This window comes from Amblyraja radiata, chromosome 30 (genome assembly GCF_010909765.2).
Source record: "Amblyraja radiata isolate CabotCenter1 chromosome 30, sAmbRad1.1.pri, whole genome shotgun sequence".
NCBI classification, from domain to species: Eukaryota; Metazoa; Chordata; class Chondrichthyes; order Rajiformes; family Rajidae; genus Amblyraja; species Amblyraja radiata.
In genome coordinates, this window is record NC_045985.1 from 5167180 (window position 1) to 5193652 (window position 26473).

Genomic DNA, 26473 nt, shown 5'->3' on the forward strand with positions numbered 1-26473 from the left:
TAAGAAGATTAAGTTTTGTTTATTGAGAACAGTATTTTATTAACTTGTGAAGTTGATGATAAAACAATGCAAATAATAGCACAATGTATTACTCAAGTTAGACAACCAGGCAGCTCTTGAGGTCTCTCCTGTTCGTTTCTCTCGTCATGCCGGGTTGTGTCTCAGTCACCGCCGCTGCTCCCACGTCGATGCCGGCCTCCAGCATCGCAATCTGTTCATTCTCTCTGCCCCAGATTCACCATCCCCACGGGCAAATGGTTCAGATATCGGCCGATTCTGCAGTATCGGGTTTTGCCAGCAGGTGGGGACCCTGCGCCGCGCAAACATTTAGACAGCTCGGTGATAGACACAAATGCTGGAGAAACTCAGCGGGTGAGGCAGCCTGAAGAAGGGTCTCGACCCGAAACGTCACCTATAACGTCTTGGCGTGCTGCATATTTTTAAACCATATTCTGCTATTTTGAAGTTCTACGTGCATGCGCTTCGTTTAATGTAATAGTTTATAATACTTGGTTCATCGTTGTTGATGTCCAGAATTCACTGGGACACAAGAGTCTGCAGATGCGGCACATGCATGAGGTGGAATAGTGGAGAGACCCTCAATGCAGGAGCGAGAAGGGGACTTCTGGTAGAATTAAATTGATCAAGAAACATTTGTGGAAGCTATGAGCGGATCCTCTTTGAGGGTAAAGACCCCCTAAACATGACGAATTGATACATTAATAGATGAAAGCAATAGATACATTTAATCCCCAAATGTAGACGATTTGGATGTGTATGTGGGCGGCATGGTTACATAGATACATAGAAAAGAGGTGCAGGATTAGGCCATTCGGCCCTTCGAGCCAGCACGGCCATTCAATGTGACCATGGCTGTTCATCCACAATCATTATCCCGTTCCTGTCTTCTCCCCATACCCGTTTATTCCTCAAGCCCTAAGCGCTCTATCTAACTATATTTTGAATGCATCCAGTGAAACGGCCTTCATTGCCTTCTGAGGAAGATAATTTCATACATTCACCCAACTCTCTGGGTGTAAAAGGTTTTCATCATCTCTGTTCTAATGGTTAGCCAGTTTGAGATGAGACTAACATTGGTTAAAATAAATTGTCCTTAGTATGTAGGATAGTGTTAGTGAACGGGTGATCAAGAATGGGTCCACAGGGCTAACACTCATTGGAATTTAGAAGGATGAGTGGGTCTCTGGTAGAAACATATACTTTTTTTTAGCGGATTGGACAGGCTGGATAGAGGAAACATGTTCCCGATGTTGGGGGAATCCAGAAACAGGGGTCATAGTTTAAAAATAAGGAGAAGGTCCAATCGTACTGAGATGAGGGAGAACCTTTTCACCCGGGGAGTTGTGAATTCGTGGCATTCTCTGTTAACGAAGGCAGTAGCGGCCAATTCACTGGGTGTGTTCAAGAGAGAGTTAAGTGTAGCTCTTAGCGTTAACAGAATCAAGGTATATGGGGGAGAAGGGAGGAACAGAGTGTTACTTTTTGAATGATCACCCATGACCCAATTAAATTCAACTCGATCGAAGGGCCGAATGGCCCACTCCTGCACCCGTTTTCTATGTTTCTATGTTTCTACGTTTCTTTTTTTTAAAATATTTTATTTTATTAGAAGTAAGTACAATCATATGGCACCAACGTGCCTAATATATATCTGCATAATACATTTTATGTACAGCTTCTTTTTTTTGTTATATTAAAGAAAGATTAGAATAAGGAAAATAAATTAGATAGTAAAGGATAGAAAAGCGTGAGATATATAGTGTGTGGAGAAAAAGAAGAAAGACGAATGAATGAAGAAAGTTGAGGAAAAGAAAATAGAAAAAAAGAGAATAAGACATAAAGAAAAAAAAAAAGTGGAGATCATTGTTTATAATCTTGACCAACCCTCGTCCAGTCCTGAAAGTTATTTTTTACAATTGTGTTGCACCATATGATTCCAAGAAGACGACAAATGGAGACCAACTCGTTATGAATTGGTCTGATTTATCCATTAGGAGGAATCGCATTTCCTCAAGATGTGCGGTGTCCAACATACTTGCAATCCACATTTTAAGCGTTGGCATTGATGTATTTTTCCAAAATTTAAGTATTAATTTTTTTGCTATTAAACCATAGTAAAAAAATAAATTTTGAGATGTGTTCAATTTATTCCCATCTTCCATTACTCCAAATATAATCATTTCAGTATTAGGTTCCATTCTTATCTTGAATAATTTTGTAAATATTTCGAAAATATCACTCCAAAATCTATAAGGTTTTGTGCAGGAGATTAAGGAGTGTGTTATAGTTGCGTTTTGGGATAGACATTTATCACAAATGGGGGATATATTTGGATAAAATTTGTTCAATCTTGTTTTTGAATAATATAATCTATGTAAAATTTCAAATTGAATTAGATTATGTCTTATATTAATCGAACATTTGTGAATATATATCAAATACTTTTCCCATGTAACCTTCGTAATTTTTATCATTAGTTCCCGTTCCCACTCTTCTCTAAGTACCTCTGTCGATGGTAGGTCTATATTTAGAATACTATTATATAAATATGATATTAATTTTTGTGAGTCAGCTTCAATATTCATTGCCTCTTCCAATAATTCAGGAGTTATTTTTTGATATCCTTGTATATATTTTTTCATGAAATCGCAAATCTGAAGATATTTAAAATATTGGTTGTTTTTCAGTTTAAATTTTAATTGTAATTGTTGAAATGATAGTAGGTTTCCCATTTCGTACATATCCTAGATCCTTCTAATTCCGAGACTTTCCCATTGGTTATATGTTTTATCAATAAGAGATGGTTTAAATAAAGGGCTATTCGCTATTGGCATTAACAATGATACATTTCTTAATTTTAAAGATAATTTTATTTGTTTCCAAATTCTTATTGTACCACATATAATTGGGTTCTTCTTATATATTGTGTTATTCAGTTTTTTCGGGGAGAAGAAGATCGTTCCTATATTACAAGGATGACAATCCTCTTTCTCCATTTTGATCCATTCTGTCTGTTGGGTAGAACTATCCAGCCAATAAATTATATTCTTAATATGCAATGCCCAGTAATAATACATAAAATTCGGAAGTGAAAGTCCCCCGACCTCTTTTGGTTTACATAAGTGTTTTTTCGTAATTCAATGTGATCAATAGTCCCAAATAAAATTAGTAATATTAGAGTCTAATTTAAAAAATATATATTTTGGTATATATACCGGTATAGACTGAAATAGGTACAGTAATTGTGGTAGAAAGATAATTTTTTATTGCATTTATTCTACCTAATAATGATAAAGGAAGTGTTTTCCAAAATTTAATCAGCGTATTAAGTTTATTTAATAAAGGTATGAAATTAACGTTGAATAATGCTTTATATTTTCTAGTAATCTGAATTCCCGAATATTTAAATTTTTCTGTTGCGATTTTAAAGGGGAACTTCAATAAGTGTGTACGTTCTTGAGGTTTTAAGGTAATGATTTCACTTTTATTCCAGTTTATTCTATATCCAGAAAAAGACCCAAATTCCTCTATTAAATTTTATAAATTTGGTATGCTCGTTTGTGACTTTGTAATATATAAAAGTGTATTGTCTGCATATAATGAGATTTTATTCTTTGAGTACCTGGTATTATAGCCCTGAATATTCGGATGAATTCTTATACTTACAGCCAGGGGTTCTATCATAAGGGCAAATAGCAGGGGTGATAGTGCACATACCTGCCTATTACCCCTTGATAGTTGAAATTTTTGAGATAACATGTTATTAGTTAAAATTCTTGCCATCTGTTTATCATATAATAATTTTACCCATGTTATAAAATTCTCTCCCATATTAAATTTTTGTAGTACTTTATATAAGTATTGCCACTACCTGATCAATTGCTTTCTCTGCATCCAAATAAATAATTGATATATCTTCTTCCTCTACTTTATGCGAGTACATTATATTAAACAGGCGTCTCAAATTATTAAATTAGTATATTTTGGGTGTAAAGCTCGTTTGATCAGGGTTTATCAATTTACTAATATATTTTCTTAATCTTCTTGCTAAAGTCTTTGCTAAGATTTTCTGATCTGTATTTAAAAGTGATATAGCTCTGTATGAGAGCTATATCACAAAGGGATGAACAGGGAGTTGATTTTTGAATGATCACCCACGGTCCAATTAAATGCCCCTCGATCGAAGGGCCGAATGGCCTACTCCTGCACCCATTTTCTATGTTTCTATGTTTCTACGTTTCTATGGTGACATTTTGGAGAGTGAATCCATTAATCTGGGATGGAACTGGGCCAATGGGCGGATTAAAGGCTGATTTATTTAACTCGGAAAAGTGTGATGCAAGTTGGTAAACAGGCCAGGGCAGTTTATACACATTATAAAGTTACACCCTGTGTTATTTTTAGCAGACTAGAGAAACATTGGAATGCAAACACACAGCTCCATGAACATTGCACCAGGGATGGGCAGGGTGGTGACGAAGGCGTTTGACGTATTTGCTGGGTCCGTGAGGGTATGAAATATAGGATTTGATACAACTGTACAATACACTAGTAAGTTCCACACCTACAGATTCAGGGACAGTTTCTGCCCATCTGTTATCAGGCAACTCACTCATATTTCCACAACCAGACAGCAGCGCTGAACTACTATCTACCTCTTTGGTGACCCTCGGACTGTACTTGATCGGAATTTGCCGGCTTTACCATGCACTAAACGTTGTTCCCTTGTCATGTATGTACACACTGGATGTGGCTTGATTTTCTGCTAACTGGGTCGCACGCAACAGGAGCCTTTCCCTGTAGCTCGGTACATGTGACAATAAACTAAACTGAACACCTGAACTGACTGCATTTATAGTACCTACCCCCTCACCTCCATCAGGGATCACAGCCGTCCTTCCAAACGAGACAGAGGTTCACGGTCACCTCATCTACTGCATCCTGTATTCCTGGTGACGCCTGGTGCACATTCGTGTGAAAGTCCGGAGTCGCCGACCATTTGGCTGAACACTTGCACTCGGTCCGCCAAGGGCTGCCGGATGCCACCAATTTTAACTCGTCTTCCCATTCCCACGTTGACCTTCCTGTCCTGGGCCCTCTCCGTTGCCAGAGTGAGGCCATACACAAACTGGAGGAACAGTGCCTCATATTCCCAACAACATCAATAACAGTATTATTTTATGTGCAGCAGGACTGACAGGGTCAGGGCAAATCTCGACCAGAGACTCGGGATGCGAACTCATGTCCTCTCTCCACAGATGCTGCCTGACCAACTGCGGACCCATCCCAAGCCCACTTGACTATCTCAGCTTTGTCCACCCACACAACAGAGGCCTGGGCTCAGGCAAAAGAACCGAATAGAAAGATTGTGTTTATTTGAATCATGTGCTTGATGCTTCTAATACTCCAATTGAAATAAACACAAATCGCTTCGGACAGTATAGTTTGCTTTTAAACTCTGTTTGTGAATGTCCCTGTCTGTAAATTGACTCCTGCATTTCAGTTGCCATTCCTGGCTGCACTTCAAAGAGAATTCCACCAGTAAAGTACTTTGTGGTCTCCTAAAAGAGATGCGAGGACATTGTGTAAATGTAAGCAGGTTGTTGCTGTACGCACTTGACCTTGGAGGGAATATTCCATTTCCGATGCGCAAACAGGGGTAGTGGATAGACGAAGTAGCCGATGGCGTCCGCGGGCTTGGAATGGACTTTGGTCACTCGGGTTTTCTCTGAGACGGAGACAGAGATGGCGAGAAAGCGAAGGGAAGAGTCAGGGCTCGAGCAGAGGAAAGCGGGAGCTGGTTGGAAACTGGCAGTGAGGGAGTTGAAGCGTTAAAGCGGTGAACGAGAGCAGGAAGCAGCACCGATACAGACATGATGTACCTGAGAGAGAGGTGAGGGAGGGGTCTGGCGGCGACTGAAACAAGGAATGATCTATATATCCTACGGAGAGACAGGCAGAGCCTGAGCACAACGGGATCCCACCTGGAACCGGGAATTCGGTTTGAACCCATTCTTCCAAAGATCCGTTCCGAAGAAAACTCATCTGTTCTGTGGAGAGCAAATGCTGCAAACACGCGGTAAATTCTATGAGTCGGCGGACTTTAGGGCCCGGGGGAGCCCGGAGCTCAGGACCCGCCGCCCGCGGCTGCTGCTGAACCCGCGGGAAGGGACATTGTTTCAATCTTTATATTTTCACAAAAGTAATTTCTGTTCCGTTGCCGGACCCGGTTAACGCGTTAAAATGAACGGATCGACAGACAGACAGCTCTGATTTCAGTTGCTGTTTATTTCACTCTTCCCACATTTACATTCCCCCTGGTTTTATTTCCGCGCTCACTGGGGTTTGTTTCACGACGCGGAATTTGGGGATTAAATGGGAGCCGTTCGTTCAGCGCCGACCTGTTGTCCACCGGGTTTCTGCCCCACAGCCTCTGAGCCCCGCTCCTGACGCCGGTCCCGGGACCGGACACTTTTACACACCCGGAGCGGAACCGGAGCAGATCCTCAGCCACTGGTTTTCCTTCCAAGTTGCGAAGAGAGGATAAAGTCTCTCCGTGAATTTATTCCCAGTGAAGGTGTGGAGATGGGACTTGGTGTCCGCGTCGTAAAATGAAACTGTCCCGGACTCGTAACTGAGATAAACTCCCACCCTCCCGGGGATGGGACGGGCGTGGAGAGGGGATGGAGGGGAGGTGGATGCATTAAACCCGTCATCCTGCCGCCAGATGCTCCAGACTCCAGTCTCCGGGGTCGGTGTGACCAGTCTCTTCCTCTCCACAGACTCTGCGGCGACTCCCAGCCTCCACAACTCACTCCCCGCCACCTCAACCTCCCAGTAATGTCTCCCCGATGTGAATCCCTCCGATCCCAGCAGACGCTGGTTGACTGTAAACCTCTTCCCGGTGTCAGGGAGACTCCTGTGGGTCCGGGTCCATCTCACCCTCTTCCGATCCTCAGACACCTCGAGCCGCGGATGCGCTGTTTCCACATCCAGGGTGACGGAGACTGGGGGGAGAAGCAGAGAATCAGAGAGTCCCCGGGGGTCGGGGGGAGACCCGGGCAGCGCGGCCCCAGGACCGGGGGTGAAGCCGCTCGGCCTCAAGCACAGGCGGGAGAACAACTGACGCCTTGCCCGGGGTTTCTCCCCCTTGCTGGTCGTGGTGGGGCGGGGTGGGGGAGGGGGGGGGGGGGGGGGGGGGGGGGTGGAGATTGTAGGAAGAGGAGGTTGATGCAAGTGGTAATTAGAGGTGGTTAAAGAGGATGTAGAGATGTGGTGGAGTCGCCTTGATCATGCTGAACGAGGGCGGACATGAGGGGCCAGGTGACGTGCTCCTGTTTTCTTGAGAGGCGGTGAGACAGAGGGAGGGTTGTGACTGTCGCTTGTGTTCAGGGATCTCCCATCTCCAGCTGCCTGTGTGAAAGTGAATCTTCCCGGCAGCTGCGTTTGCTACTGGAATAAAACGACAATTCCCCCTCAGCCCATAATTCCACACAAGCTCTGCATCTACACGTTACTCACATGTGTCTGATAAATGAGGAGAAATTAATCTATGTCCGTTTTATTTAACAGAATGAATTGCAGATGCAAGTTTACTAAAGAGACAGAATGTGCTGAAATAATTAACAGAGGCTGGGTCAGCATCTTTGCAGAACATGGATAAATGTCATTAGAAACGGGAATAGTGCCGGAGGATTGGCGTACTGCGCATGTTGTTCCATTGTTTAAAAAGGGGTCTAAGAGTAAACCTAGCAATTATAGACCTGTTAGTTTGACGTCAGTGGTGGGCAAATTAATGGAAAGAATACTTAGAGATAATATATATAAGCATCTGGATAAACAGGGTCTGATTAGGAACAGTCAACATGGATTTGTGCCTGGAAGGTCATGTTTAACTAATCTTCTTGAATTTTTTGAAGATGTTACTCGGGAAATTGATGAGGGTAAAGCAGTGGATGTTGTGTATATGGACTTCAGTAAGGCCTTTGACAAGGTTCCTCATGGAAGGTTGGTTAAGAAGGTTCAATAGTTGGGTATTAATGGTGGAGTAGCAAGATGGATTCAACAGTGGCTGAATGGGAGATGCCAGAGAGTAATGGTGGATGGTTGTTTGTCAGGTTGGAGGCCAGTGACGAGTGGGGTGCCACAGGATCTGTGTTGGGTCCACTGTTGTTTGTCATGTACATCAATGTTCTGGACGATGGTGTGGTAAATTGGATTAGTAAGTATGCAGATGATACTAAGATAGGTGGGGTTGCGGGTAATGAAGTAGAGTTTCAAAGTCTACAGAGAGATTTATGCCAGTTGGAAGAGTGGGCTGAAAGATGGCAGATGGAGTTTAATGCTGATAAGTGTGAGGTGCTACATCTTGGCAGGACAAATCAAAATAGGACGTACATGGTAAATGGTAGGGAATTGAAGAATGTAGGTGAACAGAGGGATCTGGGAATAACTGTGCACAGTTCCCTGAAAGTGGAATCTCATGTAGATAGGGTGGTAAAGAAAGCTTTTGGTGTGCTGGCCTTTATAAATCAGAGCATTGAGTATAGAAGTTGGGATGTAATGTTAAAATTGTACAAGGCATTGGTGAGGCCAATTCTGGAGTATGGTGTACAATTTTGGTCGCCTAATTATAGGAAGGATGTCAACAAAATAGAGAGAGTACAGAGGAGATTTACTAGAATGTTGCCTGGGTTTCAGCAACTAAGTTACAGAGAAAGGTTGAACAAGTTAGGGCTTTATTCTTTGGAGCGCAGAAGGTTAAGGGGGGACTTGATAGAGGTTTTTAAAATGATGAGAGGGATAGACAGAGTTGACATGGAAAAGCTTTTCCCACTGAGAGTAGGGAAGATTCAAACAAGGGGACATGACTTGAGAATTAAGGGACTGAAGTTTAGGGGTAACATGAGGGGGAACCTCTTTACTCAGAGAGTGGTAGCTGTGTGGAATGAGCTTCCAGTGAAGGTGGTGGAGGCAGGTTCGTTTTTATCATTTAAAAATAAATTGGATAGTTATATGGATGGGAAAGGAATGGAGGGTTATGGTCTGAGCGCAGGTACATGGGACTAGGGGAGATTATGTGTTCGGCACGGACTAGAAGGGTCGAGATGGCCTGTTTCCGTGCTGTAATTGTTATATGGTTATATGGTTATGGATAGGTTTTGTTTCAAAGATAGACACAACATGCTGGAGTAACTCAGCGGGACAGGCAGCATCTCTGGAGAGAAGGAATGGGCGGCGTTTCGGGTCGAGACCAAAGTTAGGGGAGAGGGAGAGACCGAGATAAGGAAGTGCAAGGTGTGAAAACGAGACCAAGGGGATGTGGATCAAGGAAAATGTAACATAGATCATTGTTAGCTGGGAGAAGGTAACAACAAAGCAAACAGAGATAAAATGTAATCGGAGACAGTCAAACTGGTTGGAGAACTGTGAATGGGGAGGGATGTGGAGAGAGTGAAAGGACATTTGAAGTTAGAGAAGTCAATATTTATACCGCTGAGATGTAAGCTGCCCAAATAAAACATGAGATGCTGTTCCCCCAATTTGCGCTTGGGCTCAGACTGACAATGGATGAGGCCCAGGACAGAAATATCAGTGTGAGAATGGGAGGGAGAGTTAAAGTGTTTAGAAACCGGGAGATCAAGGAGGGTTAGGCGGACTGAGCGGAGGTGTTCACCGCCTGCGTTTGGTCTCGCCATATAGACAATAGACAATAGGTGCAGGAGTAGGTCATTCGGCCCTTCGAGCCAGCACCGACATTCAATCTGATAATGGCTGATCATCCACAATCAGTAACTGACAATATACAGGAGGTGGAGGAGGTGCAAATGAAGGGGTGGAGATGGGAAGTTGTGGCTAGTGGTGGGATTGCATCTCCACCCAATGCCAGTGAGAGGCGGACACCAGCGAGTGGATTGTTTTGATAGGCCGATAGTTGGATTAATGCCAGAGATTAAATAACAAAAGGTGCGAGATAAGGGGTGAGAATCGTGAAGCCAGAGGAAGAGATATCTGTAGAGGTTGTGGTGGAGGGGAGTCCAGGATAGGTACAAGGAAAAGATGGGGGGTGATGGGGGAAGGAGGGACAAGGTGTGTGTGGACGGGTGGGCATGTGGGGGATGGAAGGTGTGTGTGTGTGTGGGGGGTGGGGTGGGAGGGGGTAGAGAAGGTGTGTGTGTGCGGGGGGGGGGGTGGGTAGAGAAGGTGTGTGTGTGTGTGTGTGTGTGTGGGGAGAGTGGGTGTGTGTGTGTGGGGGGGGGGGGGTGGGGGGGCGGGTAGAGAAGGTGTGTGTGTGTGGGGGGGTGGGGAGAGAAGGTGTGTGTGTGTGTGTGGGGGGGGGGAGATTACGTTTGTTGACAAAATTGAGAGTATTCTATATTCATACCGTCAGGTTGTAAGCTGCTCCACTTAATGACATCAGATATTTCTCTTATCATTGTGTTCAACACAAAGGGGCGATAGATCGTTTCAAAGGCCGGGGCAGCATCTGTCACTGACAACGATTCAGTATCAACACTCGCACTGCAAACAGTAAACACATGGTGATACATTGAGCATGTCATTGGTGTTACATTACACATCCACACACAGTTTCAGTCAAGAGCATGTCCTACCTGCTCTCCCGACCAGCTTCATCCTGAAATAAATAAAACACAAAGCTCAATTCATTGAGATACAAGAAATGCAAAATGCCATCTTATATAAAACACAAAGTGCTGGAACACGGCGTAGCAGGCAGCGTTTCACGAGGATGTGGATTGGTGACCCTTCGGTTCGGCCCCCTCCTGTACATCATCGAGACCAAGCGTAGACTAAGTGACCCAGATCTGCGGAACATCCCGGTTACTAAACATTCCAACTCCACTTCTCATTTCCATATTGTGCTTCCAGTCTTGGGCCTCCTCCATTAATCACAGAGGTCACACGTAAAATGGAGGATCGGCACCTCATATTCCGCTCGGGTAGTTTACAACACAGCAGAATGAACATTGACATCTCCAATGTTAGGTAACACCATCTCTCTTCCCATTACCCCATTTCTTCCATGTGCCCAGCTTAATGAGCTTCCACTTTTCGCACCAACCCGCTCTCTTACCCATTCCCCCAGAACCCTTTCTCCTCTAATCCTCCATCTGGCAACATATCTCTCCTCTTTTCTTACCTGACCCCCTTTCTATGCTATTCATCTCTAGCCGATGTCCACACAACTGCCAGGCAAACCTCCCTCGCCTGTATCCTTTGCCAGTCATGAGGCTTTGTCAAACTCCATCGCTTTTCCAGCTCCCCACCCCTCACAACAACAATCTGAAGAAGGGTCCCGGCCCGAAACGTCACCCATCCAAATACCCCACAGATGTTGCCGAACCCGCAGAGTTGCTCCAACACTTGATTTTGTTCCTGAATTTATTGGGACTGATGGTTCAACACAACAGAAACCATTCCATAGAACTTTAGGAGCTGCTGAAAATTCCCATTTCCCAACTATGACCCCAGCTGACACAGCTTGAGGGTATTACACGAATGAACAAAGAACCAAAGGAACAAAGAATTTTGTATTTTATTTTTAATATGTTTTATTATTTATTATTATTTATTTATTTTATTTTTTATGATACTGCCTGTAAGGGAAATTCATTTCGTTGTCTCTAACTGAGACAATGACAATAAATTTGAATACAATACAATACAACCAAGAATGTGCAAGGAGTGTTAGTGAAAAATCTGCCATTGATCTGTGGATCAAACCTACAGGAAAGGCTGCACACTTCGTGAGTTCCTTTGGCAAATTAAAGGAAAATAAACATAATTTAATATTATCTTGATTAGTACTGGTGTCAGGGGTATGGGGAGATGGCAGGAAAATGGGATTAGAACAGGCAGATCAGCCACGATTGAATGGCGGAGTAGACTTGATGGGCTAATACTTTTCCTATCACTTCTGAACTAATGAATTTATTATCGTCACATGTACTGAGGTACGGCGAAAAGCGTTTGTTTGGATGCTGTCCTGTCAAAGAAAAAACTGTACATGTGTAAAAACAAGCCGTCCACAGTGTGGAGATAAAGGATAAAGGGTACAACATTTAATGCAAGATTAAACATTGAAATATCAGATCATGATATGAAAGTGAATTGAAGATGAAATATCAGGTGGTCTTTCAAAAGTTCCACTAGAGATTCAGTCAAGATAATATAGAACCCTCTACCACAGGAGTGGTCATTTCATGGGGAGGTGGATAAAGGTGGATAAACACGAGAGATGTGGCAACTGTGGGCACTGCTGGTGGATGTTGTGAGTAGGTGGGGAGAGGCTTGTGCGGAGCAGGAAAACTGACAGCAGTGGATGGGCCGAATGTCCATGATGTAGAGAGGGGAATTTGGGGCATTATTGTCGGATGTGGTGAGTAGATGGAACAGACGGGACATTGACCCAGTACTGAATTACTGGTAAATGCAGCATTTATTTCAGAAATTTAACCCACCATTTTGTGACTGTGCACTCTCACTTATCCGAACTGTAGTGTAACCCCTCACCTTCAGAAACATCACACCGTCCTTGTGGTCTATCTGTTCCTGTAACTTTGAGAGTTCCTCTTGAATGGAATTTAAATTCTCTTGAATCTGTTGAAGATTTTTCTTCATTCTTTTTACAATCTTTTTCTCTTCCTCCTGGATATCTCCAAGGAAGCGCCGTTCTTTCTCAGTGAATATCTGGTGCAGTTCAACAAACTGGGATGTGATCTGTGACTGAAGGTTGTGTGACTCTTCCTGTCAGATGAAAGATTAAAATCAATATATTATGTCACTCTGCTGTGTTTCTTCATGACATGGAAGGTGACATTTGGCGAGTGTATCTCGAGTCCTGAAGTGCAGGAATAGTCCCTTCGTAGCAACATGTCCATGCTGGGCTCTGTACGTATCTACACTAATTCTATTTACCCATATGTAATCCATAGCTATCATTACCTTGGCAATTCAAGAGCTCGTCTTGATAATTCTGAAATATCTGGTGAAAGTAATGTAACCGACATGACCTTATGTAATGAACCGGATTTGATAAAAGGAACTTGAGGTTAAGAAGTCATTAGGAGGCAGTGACCATAATATGGTGAGTTTCAATCTACAATTTGAGAGGGAGAAGGGTAAATTGGAGGTGTCAGTGTTACAGTTGAACAAAGGGGACTATGGAGCCATGAGGGAGGAGTTGGCCAAATTGACTGTAAAGATACCCTAGCAGGGATGACAGTGGAACAAAAATGGCAGGTATTTCTGGGAATATACAAAATGTGCAGAATCCAAAGAGGAAGAAAGATACCAAGGGGAGTAAGGGGCGACCGTGGCTGACAAGGGAAGTCATGGATGGTATAAAAATAAAAGAGAAGACGTACAACGTAGCAGAGATGAGCGGGATGGAAGAGGATTCAGTAATGTTTAATGAGGAACAGAAGGTACCAAAAAGGCAATACGGCGAGAAAAGATGAGGTACGAAGGTAAGCGAGCCAAGTGTATAAAAGAGGATAGTAAAAACTTATTGTGGTATGTGAAGTGGAAAACATTAGTTAAGACCAAAGTTGGACCCTTGAAGACATCAAAGGTGAATTTATGATGGGGAACAAGGAAATGGCAGATGAGTTGAAAAGGTACTTTGGATCCGTCTTCACCAAGGATGATACAAACAAGCTTCCTGATGTACTAGTGGCCACAGGATCTGGGGTGATGGATGAACTGAAATAAATCCGCATAAGGCAGGAAATGGTGTTGGGTAGACTGATGGGACAGGAGATGTGGAGTCAGTATGGATAGAACTAAGGTATTGTAAGGGTAAAAATACCCTAATGGGACTTATCCACAGACCCCCAAAGAGTAGCCTGGACATAGGGCGCAAATTGAATCAGGAGTTAAAATTGGCATGTTGCAAAAGTAATGCTGTGGTTGTTATGGGAGATTTCAACATGCAGGTAGACTTGGAAAATCAGGTTGGTACTGGACCCCAAGAAAGGGACTTTGTAGATTGCCTTCGTGATGGATTCTTAGAACAGCTTGTATTGAAGCCTACCAGGGAGAAGGCAATTCTGGATTTAGTGTAATGTAATGAACTGGATTTGATAAAGGACCTCGAGGTTAATGAGCCATTAGGTGGCAGCGACCATAACATGGTCAGGTTTAATCTACAATTGGAGAGGGAGAAGAGTAGATCGGAGGTGTCAGCGTTGCAGTTGAAGAAAGGGGACTATGGGGCCATGAGGGAGGAGCTGGCCAAAGTTGACTGGAAAAATACACTAGCAGGGATGACAGTGGAACAAAAATGGCAGGTATTTCTAGGAATAATACAGAAGGTGCAGGATCAGTTCATTCCTAGGAGGAAAATTCCAAGGGGAGAAAGGGACGACCATGGCTGACAAGGGACGTCAGGGACAGTATAAAAATTAATGCGAAGAAGTACAATGTTGCAAAGATGAGCGGGAAGCAAGAGGATTGTGTAATGTTTAAAGAACAACAGAAGATAACCAAAAAGACAATACGGGGAGAAAAGATGAGGTATGAAGGTAAGCTGGCCAAGAATATAAAGCAGGATAATAAAAGCTTCTTTAGGTATGTGAAGAGAAAAAAATTATTTAAGACCAAAGTTGGACCCTTGAAGACCGAAAATGTGAATTTATTATGGGGAACAAGGAAATGGCAGATGAGTTGAACAGGTACTTTGGATCTGTCTTCACTAAGGAGGACACAAACATTCTTCCTGATATAGCAGTGGCCAGAGGATCTGGGGTGACAGAGTAACTGAAGGAAACCACATTAGGCAGGAAATGGTGTTGGATAGACTGATGGGACTGAAGGCTGATAAATCCCCAGGGCCTGGTGGTCTGCATCCCAGGGTACTTAAGGAAGTGGCTCTAGAAATCGTGGATGCATTGGTGATCATTTTACAATGTTCTATAGATTCAGGAACAGTTCCTGTGGATTGAGGGGGGGGGAGAGGGGGGGGGGTAGCTAATGTTAGAGAAAACAGAGACCAGTTAGGCTGATATCGATGGTGGGGAAGGTGCAGGAGTCACATCTTAAAGGTGTAATAGCGGTACATTTGGATAGCAGATCAGTAGAACAGGATCGGTCCCAGTCAGCATGGATTTACGAAGGGGAAATCATGCTTGACTAATCTACTGCAATTTTTTGAGGATGGAACTAGGAAAATGAACAAAGGAGAGCCAGTGGATGTAGTGTACCTGAACTTTCAGAAAGCATTCGATAAGGTCCCACATAGATTAGTGGGCAAAATTAGGGCACATGGTATTGGGGGTAGAGTGCTGACATGGACAGAAAATTGGTTGGAAGACAGGGATTAACGGGTCTGTTTCAGAATTGCAGGCAGTGACTAGTGGGGTACCGCAAGGCTTGGTGCTGTGACGGCAGCTATTTACAATATATATTAATGATTTAGGTGACATTAGCAAATTTGCTGATGACACAAAGCTGGGTGGCAGTGTGAACTGTGAGGAGGATGCTATGAGAATACAGGGTGACTTGGACAGGTTGGGGGAGTGGGTGGATGCAGTTTTATGTGGATTAGTGTGAGATTATCTACTTTACTGGCAAAAACAGGAAGGCAGATTATTATCTGAATGGTGTCAAGTTGGGAAAAGGGGAAGTACAACGGGATCTGGGGGGTCCTTGTTGAACATTCAATGAAAGTAAGCTTGCAGGTACAGCAGGCAGTGAAGAAAGCGAATGGCATGTTGACCTTCATAACAAGAGAAGTTGAGTTCAGGAGCAAAGGGGTCCTTCTGCAGATGGGCAAGGCCCTACTGAGACCACACCTGGAGTATTGTGTGCAGTTTTGGTCCCCTAATTGGAGGAAGGACTTTCTTGCTATTGAGGGAGTACAGCGTAGGTTTACAAGGTTAATTCCTGGGATGTCGGGACTGTCATATGCTGAGATAATGGAGCGGCTGGGCTTGTATACTCTGGAAGTTAGGATGAGAGGGATTCTTATTGAAACATCTAAGATTATTAAGGGTTTGGACACGCTAGAGGCAGGAAATATGTTCCCGGTGTTGGGGGAGTCCAGAATCAGGGGCCACAGTTGAATGATAAGAGGTTAGCCATTTAGAATGGAGATGAGGAAACACTTTTTCACACTGAGAGTTGTGAGTCTGTGGAATTCTTTGCCTCAGAGGGTGTTGGATGCTGTTTCTCTGGATACTTTCAAGAGAGAGATAGATAGGGCTCTTCAGCATAACATAGCAGTGTCAGGGGATATGGGGAGAAGGCAGGAACGGGATACTGAATGGGGATGATCTGCCATGATCGATTGAATAGTGGTGCTGGCTCGAAGGGCCGAATATCCTTCTCCTGCACCTATTGTCTATTGTCTATTGCCCCAGTTGCACTATTTCCACCTCTCCGGATTTGGCTCACCTGGTTCTAAAATTTTCTCTCCACGAATTTGATCAAATATCATTTAAATATTGTTATGGTACCTGAATCAACAAACTCCCCTGGCAGCTCGTTCCATATACCCACTATCAAAGTTGCCCTTAATGTTCGTATTAATGTTCATAATCTGTTCCCTCTCACCTTAAACCTATGCACTCGCATGCTCGCACGCCCCACTTAGTGTAAAAGACTGAGTATTCACCCTGACATTTTGTTTCGTGATATTATACACCTGCAATAGATCATTCTTCAGACTCCTGCGCTCTAGTGAGTGAAATCCTTGGCTGCCCAACTGCTCCCAAGATCTCGGGTCCTCGACTACTGAGCTCTATAGAGGTGCCCCTTATTACAGGCATCACAGGGATCAAAATTACACAAAATAATGAAATCGATAGTACAAAGCCTCACCTGAACTCCAGAAATATTCTCTTTCTGTTGCTGCTCCATTTGCTCGATCACTGATTTCTTTTCTGTGAGAGATTCGAAAGAAGTTTTCACCTGTTCCTGGGGTTGGGGTTCAGATCAGAGAATAAAAATGTCAGACAATAAAGAAAATATTACACATTGATTCAGATTCAGATTCAGATTCAATTTTAATTGTCATTGTCAGTGTACAGTACAGAGACAACGAAATGCATTGAAGTCCTTGATCAAAATCAGTTTGGTTTTACCTTGTAGAATTCAATTGCTTCATCTACCGGCACGAAGCTGTGAGACTTGTGTTCCCGCGCAGTTGCACATATCAAACAGATCAGCTTCTTGTCAGTTTCACAAAACAGCTTCAGTTCTTCCTGATGTTTCGCGCAGTGAAGTTTACTTTCCTTCGCGTTGAGATTCAGGCTCAGTGTTCGAGCTTTCTCAGACAGTCTAACCAAGGCCCGATTCACCCTGAGGGTGCGGTCTGTAAACTCGTCTCTACATTCCGGGCAGGAGTTTCTCGCCTCCCTGTCCCAACTCTGTGTGATACAGGAGCGGCAGAAGTTGTGCCCACACTCCAGTGTCACCGGATCGGTGAAGAAATCCAGGCAGATGGGACAAATTATCTCCTCGGTCCAACTCTCGACCTGGTGTTTCGAAGCCATTTTATCTCCACTTCCTGGTTCAATGTTTGTCACTGACGTGGAGCTGCTGAATGACGTCGAGGTCACGTGACCGTCACGGTGGCGCAGCGGTAGTGTTGCAGCCTAACAGCGAATGCAGCTCCAGAGACGCGGGTTCGATCCTGACTACGGGCGCTGTCTGTACAGAGTTTGTACGTTCTCCCCGTGATCTGCGTGGGGTTTCTCCGAAATCTTCGTTTTCCTCACAAACTCAAAGGCTTGGGAAATGTAAACAATTGGCTTGGTAAATGTAAGAAATGTCCCTAATTGGTGTAGGATACTGTTAACGTGCGGGGAACGCTGGTCGGCGCGGACCCGGTGGGCCGAAGGGCCTGCTTGTGCACTGTATCTCTCAACTAAATTAAACCCAACCCCCACAGTACCGTGTCGCTGCGCCCGCTGCCGTCCCAAGCAATGAGTGCTATTTGGCTGCAAGTGTTCAGTGTGAAGATGTCCTGGCCGCTTCCAACTCATCTCACACGAGGGAGGGGTAGATTGGACATTAAACTGGCCTGAATATGGACGAGAAAGACTAAGGACAGAAAGGGACGGGGCCCGGCGCTAATGAAGCCTCGGGTGTCACCTGAGGAGACGTTGCACCTGTTGGGCAGTGGAACCCGCCGCCGCATCTCCGTTCACAGCCCGGGATCAGGATGGACGGAGACCTCCCTCCGCCCTTATTTTATTCTACAACAGTGCACCTGTCTCTCATGCAGCAGTGGACAAAAATGCTGGAGAAAATCAGCGGGTGCGGCAGCATCCATGAAGCGAAGGAATAGATCAGGTTTCGGGTCGAGACCTTCGTCAGGCTGAATATTAACACTATCCTGTACACACTAGGGACAATGTTACACATCCACCAAGTAAATTAATCTACATAGCTGTTCGTCTTTAGAGTGTGGGAGGAAACCGAAGATCTCAGAGAAAACGCACGCGCTCACGGGGTTGAACATAGAGACAGCACCCGTAGTCGGGATCGAACCCGGGTCTCTGGCGCTGCAAGCGCTGCAAGGCAGCAACACTACCGCTGCGCCACCGTGGAATCAGTGAGTGTGGAACACGGAGCACTCAGATTCGAAAGCCCAATTGGCAGCATTTCCTCCCGCCCCTGCAGGTCATTCTTGCCGCTAATGCTTCCGAGATGGCGCCCAACCAAGGCATCTATTTGCGTGCGATGCAGATCTACAATCACATATTACAATCGCCCCACACTCTTAAATCTCTACTCCCTCCTCAACATTTCTCACTTTAACTATGATCGGACTTTGCTGGTTTAACCTTGCACTAAACGTCATTCCATCATCGAGTATCTGTCCATTGTAAGTGGCTCGATTGTAATCATGTATTGTCTATCTGCTGACTGGATAGCGCGCAACAAAAGTATTTCACTGTACCTCGAAACACGTGACAATAAACTAAGCTGAAAAGCCTTATTCCCCTTAGATAGGCACAACATTTATTATGGTGAATTTATTATGGGGATCAAGTTGGGTGAGTGGGCAGATGAGTTGAGCCGGTACTTTGGATCCGTCTTCACTAAGGAGGACACAAACAATATTCCTGATGTACTAGTGGCTAGAGGATCTTGGGTGACGGAGGAACTGAAGGAAATCCATATTAGGCAGCAAATTGTGTTGGGTTGAATGATGGGACGGAAGGCTGATAAATCCCCAGGGCCTGATGGTCTGCATCCCTGGGTACTTAAGGAAGTAGCTCTGGAAATCGTGGATGCATTGGCGATAATTTTCCAATGTTCTATAGACTCAGGATCAGTACCGGTGGATTGGAGGGTGGGCAATGTTATCCCACTTTTTAGGAAAAGCGGGAGAGAGAAAGTGAATTATACACCAGTTAGCCTGACATCGGTGGTGGGGAAGATGCTGGAGTCAATTATAAAATATGAAATAGCGGCACATTTGGATAGCAGTAACAGGATCGGTCCGAGTCAGCATGGATTTACGAAGGGGAAATCATGCTTGACTAATCTTCTGGAATTTTTTCCGGATTTAACTAGGAAAATGGACAAGGGAGAGCCAGTGGATGTAGTGTACCTGGACTTTCAGAAAGCATTTGAACACGGTCCCACATAGGAGATGAGTGGGCAAAATTAGGGCACATGGTATTGGGGGTAGAGTGCTGACATGGATAGAAAATTGGTTGGCAGACAGGAAACAAAGAGTGGGATTAACGGGTCCCTTTCAGAATTTCAGGCAGTGACGTGGGGTACCGCAAGGCTCAGTGCTGGGACCGCAGCTATTTACAATATGCATCAATGATTTAGACGAAGGGATTCAAAGTAACATTAGCAAATTTGTAGTCGGCACAAAGCTGGGTGTCAGTGTGAACTGTGAGGAGGATACTATGAGGATGCAGGGTGACTTGGACAAGTTGGGTGAGTGGGCAGATGCATGGCAGATGCAGTTTAATGTGGATAAATGTCAGGTTATCCGCCTTGGTAGCAAAAACAGGAAGGCAGATTATTATCTAAATGGTGTCAAGTTGCGAAAAGGGGAAGTACAACGGGATCTGGGGGTCCTTGTTCATCAGTCAATGAACGTAAGTATGCAGGTACCGCAGTCAGTGAAGGGACCGAGTGAGACCACAACTGGAATATTGTGTGCAGTTTTGGTCCCCTAATTTGAGGAAGGACATTCTTGTTATTGAGGGATTGCAGCGTAGGTTTACAAGGTTAATTCACAGGATGGCGGGACTGTCATATGCTGAGAGAATGGAGCGGCTGGGCTTGTATACTCTGGAGTTTAAAAGGACGAGAGAGGATCTTATTGAAAAATATGATTATTAAGGGTTTGGACAAGCTAGAGGCAGGAAACATGTTCCCGATGTTGGAAGAGACCAGAACCAGGGGCCACAGTTTAAGAATAAGGGGTAAGCCATTTAGAACGGAGACGAGGAAACATTTTTTCTCACAGAGAGTTGTGAGTGTGAAACGCCGATTCTCTGGATACTTTCAAGAGAGAGCTGGATAGGGCTCTTAAAGGTAGCTGAGTCAGGGGATATGGGGAGAAGGCAGGAACAGGGTACTGATTGGGGATGATCAGCTATACGCACATTGAATGACGGTGCAGGCTCGAAGGGTTGAATGGCCTACTTCTGCACCTATTGTTTATTGTCTATTGTCTAAAATGCTGGAGTAACTCAGTGGACGGGCAACATCTCCGGAGACAAGGAATGGGCGACGTTCGGGTCGAGACCCTTCTTCGGACTCTTTCACTCATCTGTTCTATATCTCTTTATATCGCCGTCTATATCTCTCGCTTCCCATTCCCTGACTCTCAGACTGAGGAAGGGTCTCGACCCGAAACGTCACCCATTCCTTCTCTCCACAGATGCTGCCTGTCCCGCTGAGTTATTCCAGCATGTTGTGACTATCTCCTGATGTTGTACGCTGGCCAGCGGAGAGGGGCGGTTTCAGGCGGGGGCCAGCGGGGAGCGTCCTGCAGCCGTGGGAGGGGGACCACATCAGGCGGGGGCCGGCTGGAGCGTTCTGTCGACGGCGACGGCTTCAGGCTGGTTCTGGTGGGGAGGGTTCTGCAGCCAGGGGAGGGGGATGGATTCAGGCGGGGCCTGCCCGGGGCCGGTTGGGAGGGGGGGGGGTGGTAGGAGCTTACTACCGATGCATACTCCTGCTGTGCGCTGCCGTTGCCGATGCTGTGGATGGGGAAGGGACCTTTCTGGAGGGCAAGTACGGGTGTTGTGGGCCGAAGGAACTGGTTTCCAGATGGCAAGTACGGACACTGTGGGCTGAAGTGATTTTATGTGGGCTAGTACAGGCGTTGTGGGCCGAAGGGACTGGTTTCCAGAGTGCTAGCATGGATGTTGTGGGCCGAATGAACTTTTCGGGCTAGTACAGTTGTTGTGAGCAAATGGACTTGTTCCGAAGGGATAGTACGGACATTGCGGGCTGAATTGACATTACTTGGGCTAGTACGGGTGTTGTGGGCCGAATGGAATGCAGCTGTGGACGGTTTCAGGCTGCCTGTCGGAGGCCTGTGGGGGGGGGCGGGGGAGCGTCCTGCAGCTGGGGACGGGACGGATTATTGAACACGGATAAATGTGATTCAAATTGGTAAAACAGGCCTGGGCAGATTATACACATTGTAAAGTTACACCCTGTGTTATTTTTAGCAGACTAGAGAGACATTGGAATGCAGCCACACAGCTTCATGAACATTGCACCAGGGATGGGCAGGGTGGTGACGAAGGCGTTTGATAAATTTGCTGGGTCTGTGAGGGTATGAAATACAGGATTTGATGCAACTGTACAAGACACTAGTAAGATCTACACCTACAGATTCAGGGACAGTTTCTTCCCAGCTGATATCAGGCAACTGAATCATACTTCCACAACCAGAGAGCGGTGCTGAACTACTATCTACCTCTTTGGTGACCCTCGGACTGTACTTGATCGGAATTTGCCGGCTTTACCATGCACTAAATGTTCTTCCCTTATCATGTATCTATACACTGGATGTGACTTGATTTTCTGCTAACTGGATCGCACGCAACAAGAGCTTTTCACTGTAGCTCGGTACACGTGACAATAAACTAAACTGAACGCCTGAACTAACTGCATTTATAGTACCTACCCTCTCACCTCCATCAGCGATCACAGCCGTCCTTCCCAATGAGACAGAGGTTCACGGTCACCTCATCTACTGCATCCTGTATTCCTGGTGACGCCTGGTGCACATTCGTGTGAAAGTCCAGAGTCGCCGACCATTTGGCTGAACACTTGCACTCGGTCCGCCAAGGGCTGCCGGATGCCAACCATTTTAACTCGTCTTCCCATTCCCACGTTGACCTTTCTGTCCTGGGCCCTCTCCGTTGCCAGAGTGAGGCCATACACAACCTGGAGGAACAGTGCCTCATATTCCCAACAACATCAATAACAGTATTATTTTATGTGCAGCAGGACTGACAGGGTCAGGGCAGATTTCGACCAGAGACTCGGGATGCGAACTCATGTCCTCTCTCCACAGATCCTGCCTGACCAACTGCGGACCCATCCCAAGCCCACTTTACTACCTCAGCTTTGTCCACCCACACAACAGAGGTCTGGGCTCAGGCAAAAAACTCTTGAGTCAGAGACTTTGCAACCCACTTTGTTGGGAGTTGGGAATGCTGATTACAAATCTGAAAGATTACGGACATGGGGGGTGGAATGGCAACATTCCTTGAATGAGGAGCGAGGATTATTTACTAACATTGGAGTCAGGAACAGAAGTGTGTCCCGCAGTTTAAGGAGGGAAAGTTGTGAGGAGTGAAATAGATGCAAACTCAGATTAAGGACAAGTAAGAATGTCATTACTCCGCCCCGGTACATATGACAATTAACAACTCATGACTATTTCTCTCTTTTGGGCTGAGGGCGCCGATTAAAGTTTCACCTGATGGATTGGGTGAAAGAAGGGAAGAAACAGAGGCAAATAATCAGAGAGGAAAACATGTAAAAGGGGTTGGTTCATTGAAATCAAACCCACTTACAATATTGTAGGTCAGTAGATTAATACAACAGATACATTTAATACCCTGTTGTAGTTGAATAATTCGCACGACCAGTAACATTCATAAGAACCGAATAGAAAGATTGTGTTTATTTGAATGATGTGCTTGGTGCTTCTAATACTCCAATTGAAATAAACACAAATCGCTTTGGACAGTATAGTTTGCTTTTAAACTGTTTGTGAATGTCCCTGTCTGTAAATTGACTCCTGCATTTCAGTTGCCATTCCTGGCTGCACTTCAAAGAGAATTCCACCAGTAAAGTACTTTGTGGTCTCCTAAAAGAGATGCGAGGACATTGTGTAAATGTAAGCGGGATGTTGCTGTACACACTCGAACTTGGAGGGAATATTCAATTTCCGATGCGCAACCAGGGGTAGTGGATGGACGAAGTAGCCGATGGCGTCCGCGGGCTTGGAATGGACATTGGTCACTCGCGTTTTCTCTGAAACAGAGACGGCGGGAAAGCGAAGGGAATAGTCGGGGCTCGAGCAGAGGAAAGCGGGAGCTGGTTGGAAACTGGCAGTGAGGGAGATGAAGCGTTAAAGCGGTGAACGAGAGCAGGAAGCAGCACCGATTCAGATATGATGTACCTGAGAGAGAGGTGAGGGAGGGATCTGGCGGAGACTGAGACAAGGAATGATCTACATATCCTACAGAGAGACAGGCAGAGCCTGAGCACAACGGGCTCCCACCTGGAACCGGGAATTCGGTTTGAACCCATTCTTCCAAAGATCCGTTCCGAAGAAAATTAATTTGTTGTGTGGAGAGCAAATGCTATAAATTTAAAGAAGCGGCGGACTTCATGACCCGGGGGAGCCCGGAGCTCAGGACCCGCCGCCCGCGGCTGCTGCTGAACCCGCGGGAAGGGAGATGGTTTCAATCTTTATATTTTCACAAAAGTAATTTCTGTTCCGTTGCCGGACGCGGTTAACCCGTTAAAATGAACGGATCGACAGACAGACAGCTCTGATTTCAGTTGCTGTTTATTTCACTCTTCCCACATTTACATTCCCCCTGGTTTTATTTCCGCGCTCACTGGGGTTTGTTTCACGACGCGGAATTTGGGGATTAAATGGAAGCCGTTCGTTCAGGTCCGACCTGTTGTCCACCGGGTTTCTGCCCCACAGCCCCTGAGCCCCGCTCCTGACGCCGGTCCCGGGACCCGACCCTTTTACACACCCGGAGCGGAACTGGAGCAGATTCTCAGCCAGTTTTCATCCACAATACCGATCAAAGGATAAAGTTTCTCCGTGAATTTATTCCCAGTGAAGGTGTGGAGATGGGACTTGGTGTCCGCGTCGTAAAATGAAACTGTCCCGGACTCGTAACTGAGATAAACTCCCACCCTCCCGGGGATGGGACGGGCGGGGAGACGGGATGGAGGGGAGGCGGATGCATTAAACTCGTCACCCCGGCGCTCGATGCTCCAGACTCCAGTCTTCGGGGTCGGTGTGACCCGTCTCTTCCTCTCCACAGACTCTGCGGCGACTCCCAGCCTCCAGTCCCGACTCCCCGCCACCTCCACCTCCCAGTAATGTCTCCCCGATGTGAATCCCTCCGATCCCAGTACACGCGAATTGACTGTAAACCTCTTCCCGGTGTCAGGGAGACTCCTCCGGGTCCGGGTCCATCTCACCCTCTTCCGATCCTCAGACACCTCGAGCTGCGGATACGCAGTTTCTACATCCAGGGTGACGGAGACTGGGGGGAGAAGCAGAGAATCAGAGAGACCCGGGGGTCGGGGGAGACTCGGGCAGCGCGGCCCCGGGACCGGGGGAGAAGCCGCTCGGCCTCAGGCACCGTCGGGAGAACAACTGACGCCTTGCCCGGGGTTTCTCCCCCTTGCTGGTCGTGGTGGGAAATGGTGGTTGTGCGGGGGGGGGGGGGGGGGGGGGGGGGGGCAGTGGGGCTGAGGGGGCTGGGTTACATGGGGCTGTGAAACCCCGGGGGGGTGGGGTGGGGGGGGGGGGGGGCATGGGGTGGAGCTTGTAGGAAGAGGAGATTGATGTGAGTGGTAATTAGAGGTGGTTAAAGAGGAGGTAGAGATGTGGTGGAGTCGCCATGTTAATACTGAACGAGGGCGGACATGAGGGGCCAGGTGACGTGCTCCTGTTTTCTTGAGAGGCGGTGAGACAGAGGGAGGGGTGCGGCTGTCGCTTGTGTTCAGGGATCTCCCATCTCCAGCTGCCTGTGCGAAAGTGAATCTTCCAGGCAGCTGCGTTTGCTACTGGAGTAAAACGACAATTCCGCCTCAGCCCATAATTCCACACAAGCTCTGCATCTACACGTTACTCACATGTGTCTGATAAATGAGGAGAAATTAATCTATGTCCGTTTTATTTAACAGAATGAATTGCAGATGCAAGTTTACTAAAGTGAAAGAATGTGCTGAAGTAATTAACAGAGACTGGGTCAGCATCTTTGCAGAACATGGATAGGTTTTGTTTCAAAGACAGACACAAAATATTGGAGTAACTCAGCGGGACATGCAGCATCTCTGGAGAGAAGGAATGGGTGGCGTTTCGGGTCGAGACCGAAGTTAGGGGAGAGGGAGAGACCGAGATAAGGAAGTACAAGGTGTGAAAACGTTAACAAGGGGATGGAGATCAAGAAAAATGTAGCATAGATCAATGTTGGCTGGGAGAAGGTAACAACGAAGCAAACAGAGATAAAATGTTATCGGAGACAGTCAAACTGGTTGGAGAACTGTGAATGGGGAGGGATGTCGAGTGAGTGAACGGAAGGGCTACTTGAATTTAGAGAAGTTAATATTCATACCGCTGGGTTGTAAGCTGCCCAAATGAAATATGAGCTGATGTTCCTCCAATTTGCGCTTGGCCTCACACTGACAATGGATGAGGCCCAGGGCAGGAATGTTAATGTGGGAATGGGAGGGAGAGTTAAAGTGTTTAGCAACCGGGAGATCTGGTATATTTAGGCGGACTGAGCGGAGGTGTTCAGTGAAGCGATCGCCAAGCCTGCACTTGGTCTCGCCATATAGACAATAGACAATTGGTGCAGGAGTAGGCCATTTGGCCTTTCGATCCAGCACCGCCATTCAATCTGATAATGGCTGATCATCTACAATCAGGATCCCACAATATACAGGAGTCCACACTGATACAGTGGATACAGTAGATGAGGTTGGAGGAGGTGCAAATGAACCTCTGCCTCACCTGAAAAGACTGTCGTTGTCTTTGGACGAAGTCGGAGGGAGGAGGTATAGGGACAGGTGTTGCATCTCCTGCGGTTGCAGGGAGAAGTACCTGGAGAGAGGGAGGTTTGGGTGGATAGGGACGAGTGAAACAGGGAGTTGCAGAGGTAATGGTCTGCGGAAAGCGGAAAGGGGTGGGGATGGGAAGTTGTGCCTAGAGGTGGGATTCCATCTCCAC

General features: G+C 45.9%; 2 protein-coding genes across 3 annotated transcripts in view; both read right to left on the reverse strand.

Moving 5' to 3' along the window:
• LOC116989918 (nuclear factor 7, brain-like) overlaps window positions 1-26473 on the reverse strand; it is a 48797-nt gene that overhangs the window by 12608 nt on the left and 9716 nt on the right. The window contains exon 2 of the mRNA XM_033047472.1: window positions 17127-17210. Coding sequence (XP_032903363.1) covers window positions 17127-17210 — 84 coding nt within the window. The remainder of the gene's footprint in view (window positions 1-17126; window positions 17211-26473) is intronic.
• On the reverse strand, window positions 6405-10897 carry LOC116989795 (E3 ubiquitin-protein ligase TRIM39-like). 2 transcript variants are annotated; one of them, XM_033047377.1, is made up of 3 exons: window positions 10635-10897; window positions 10406-10542; window positions 6405-7028 (listed from the first exon to the last, which is right to left on the reverse strand). In XM_033047377.1, the coding sequence occupies exons 2-3, from the start codon at window positions 10455-10457 to the stop codon at window positions 6496-6498; spliced, it is 585 nt and encodes a 194-aa protein (XP_032903268.1). In that variant the 5' UTR covers window positions 10458-10542; window positions 10635-10897; the 3' UTR covers window positions 6405-6495. The 2 variants fall into 2 exon arrangements, with proteins under 2 accessions (XP_032903268.1, XP_032903267.1); XM_033047376.1 differs by lacking the exon at window positions 10635-10897 and having other exon boundaries at window positions 10406-10624.

Bases quoted from the DNA above. Each gene is read 5' to 3' on its own strand.
- LOC116989795 (XM_033047376.1), bottom strand. From the start codon at position 10,601: ATGTGTAATGTAACACCAATGACATGCTCAATGTATCACCATGTGTTT. The intron at 7,029-10,405 runs GTATGAATATAG...TTCTCCCCCCAG, and splicing joins GAGCAGCTTACAACCTGACG to TCTCCGTCACCCTGGATGTG.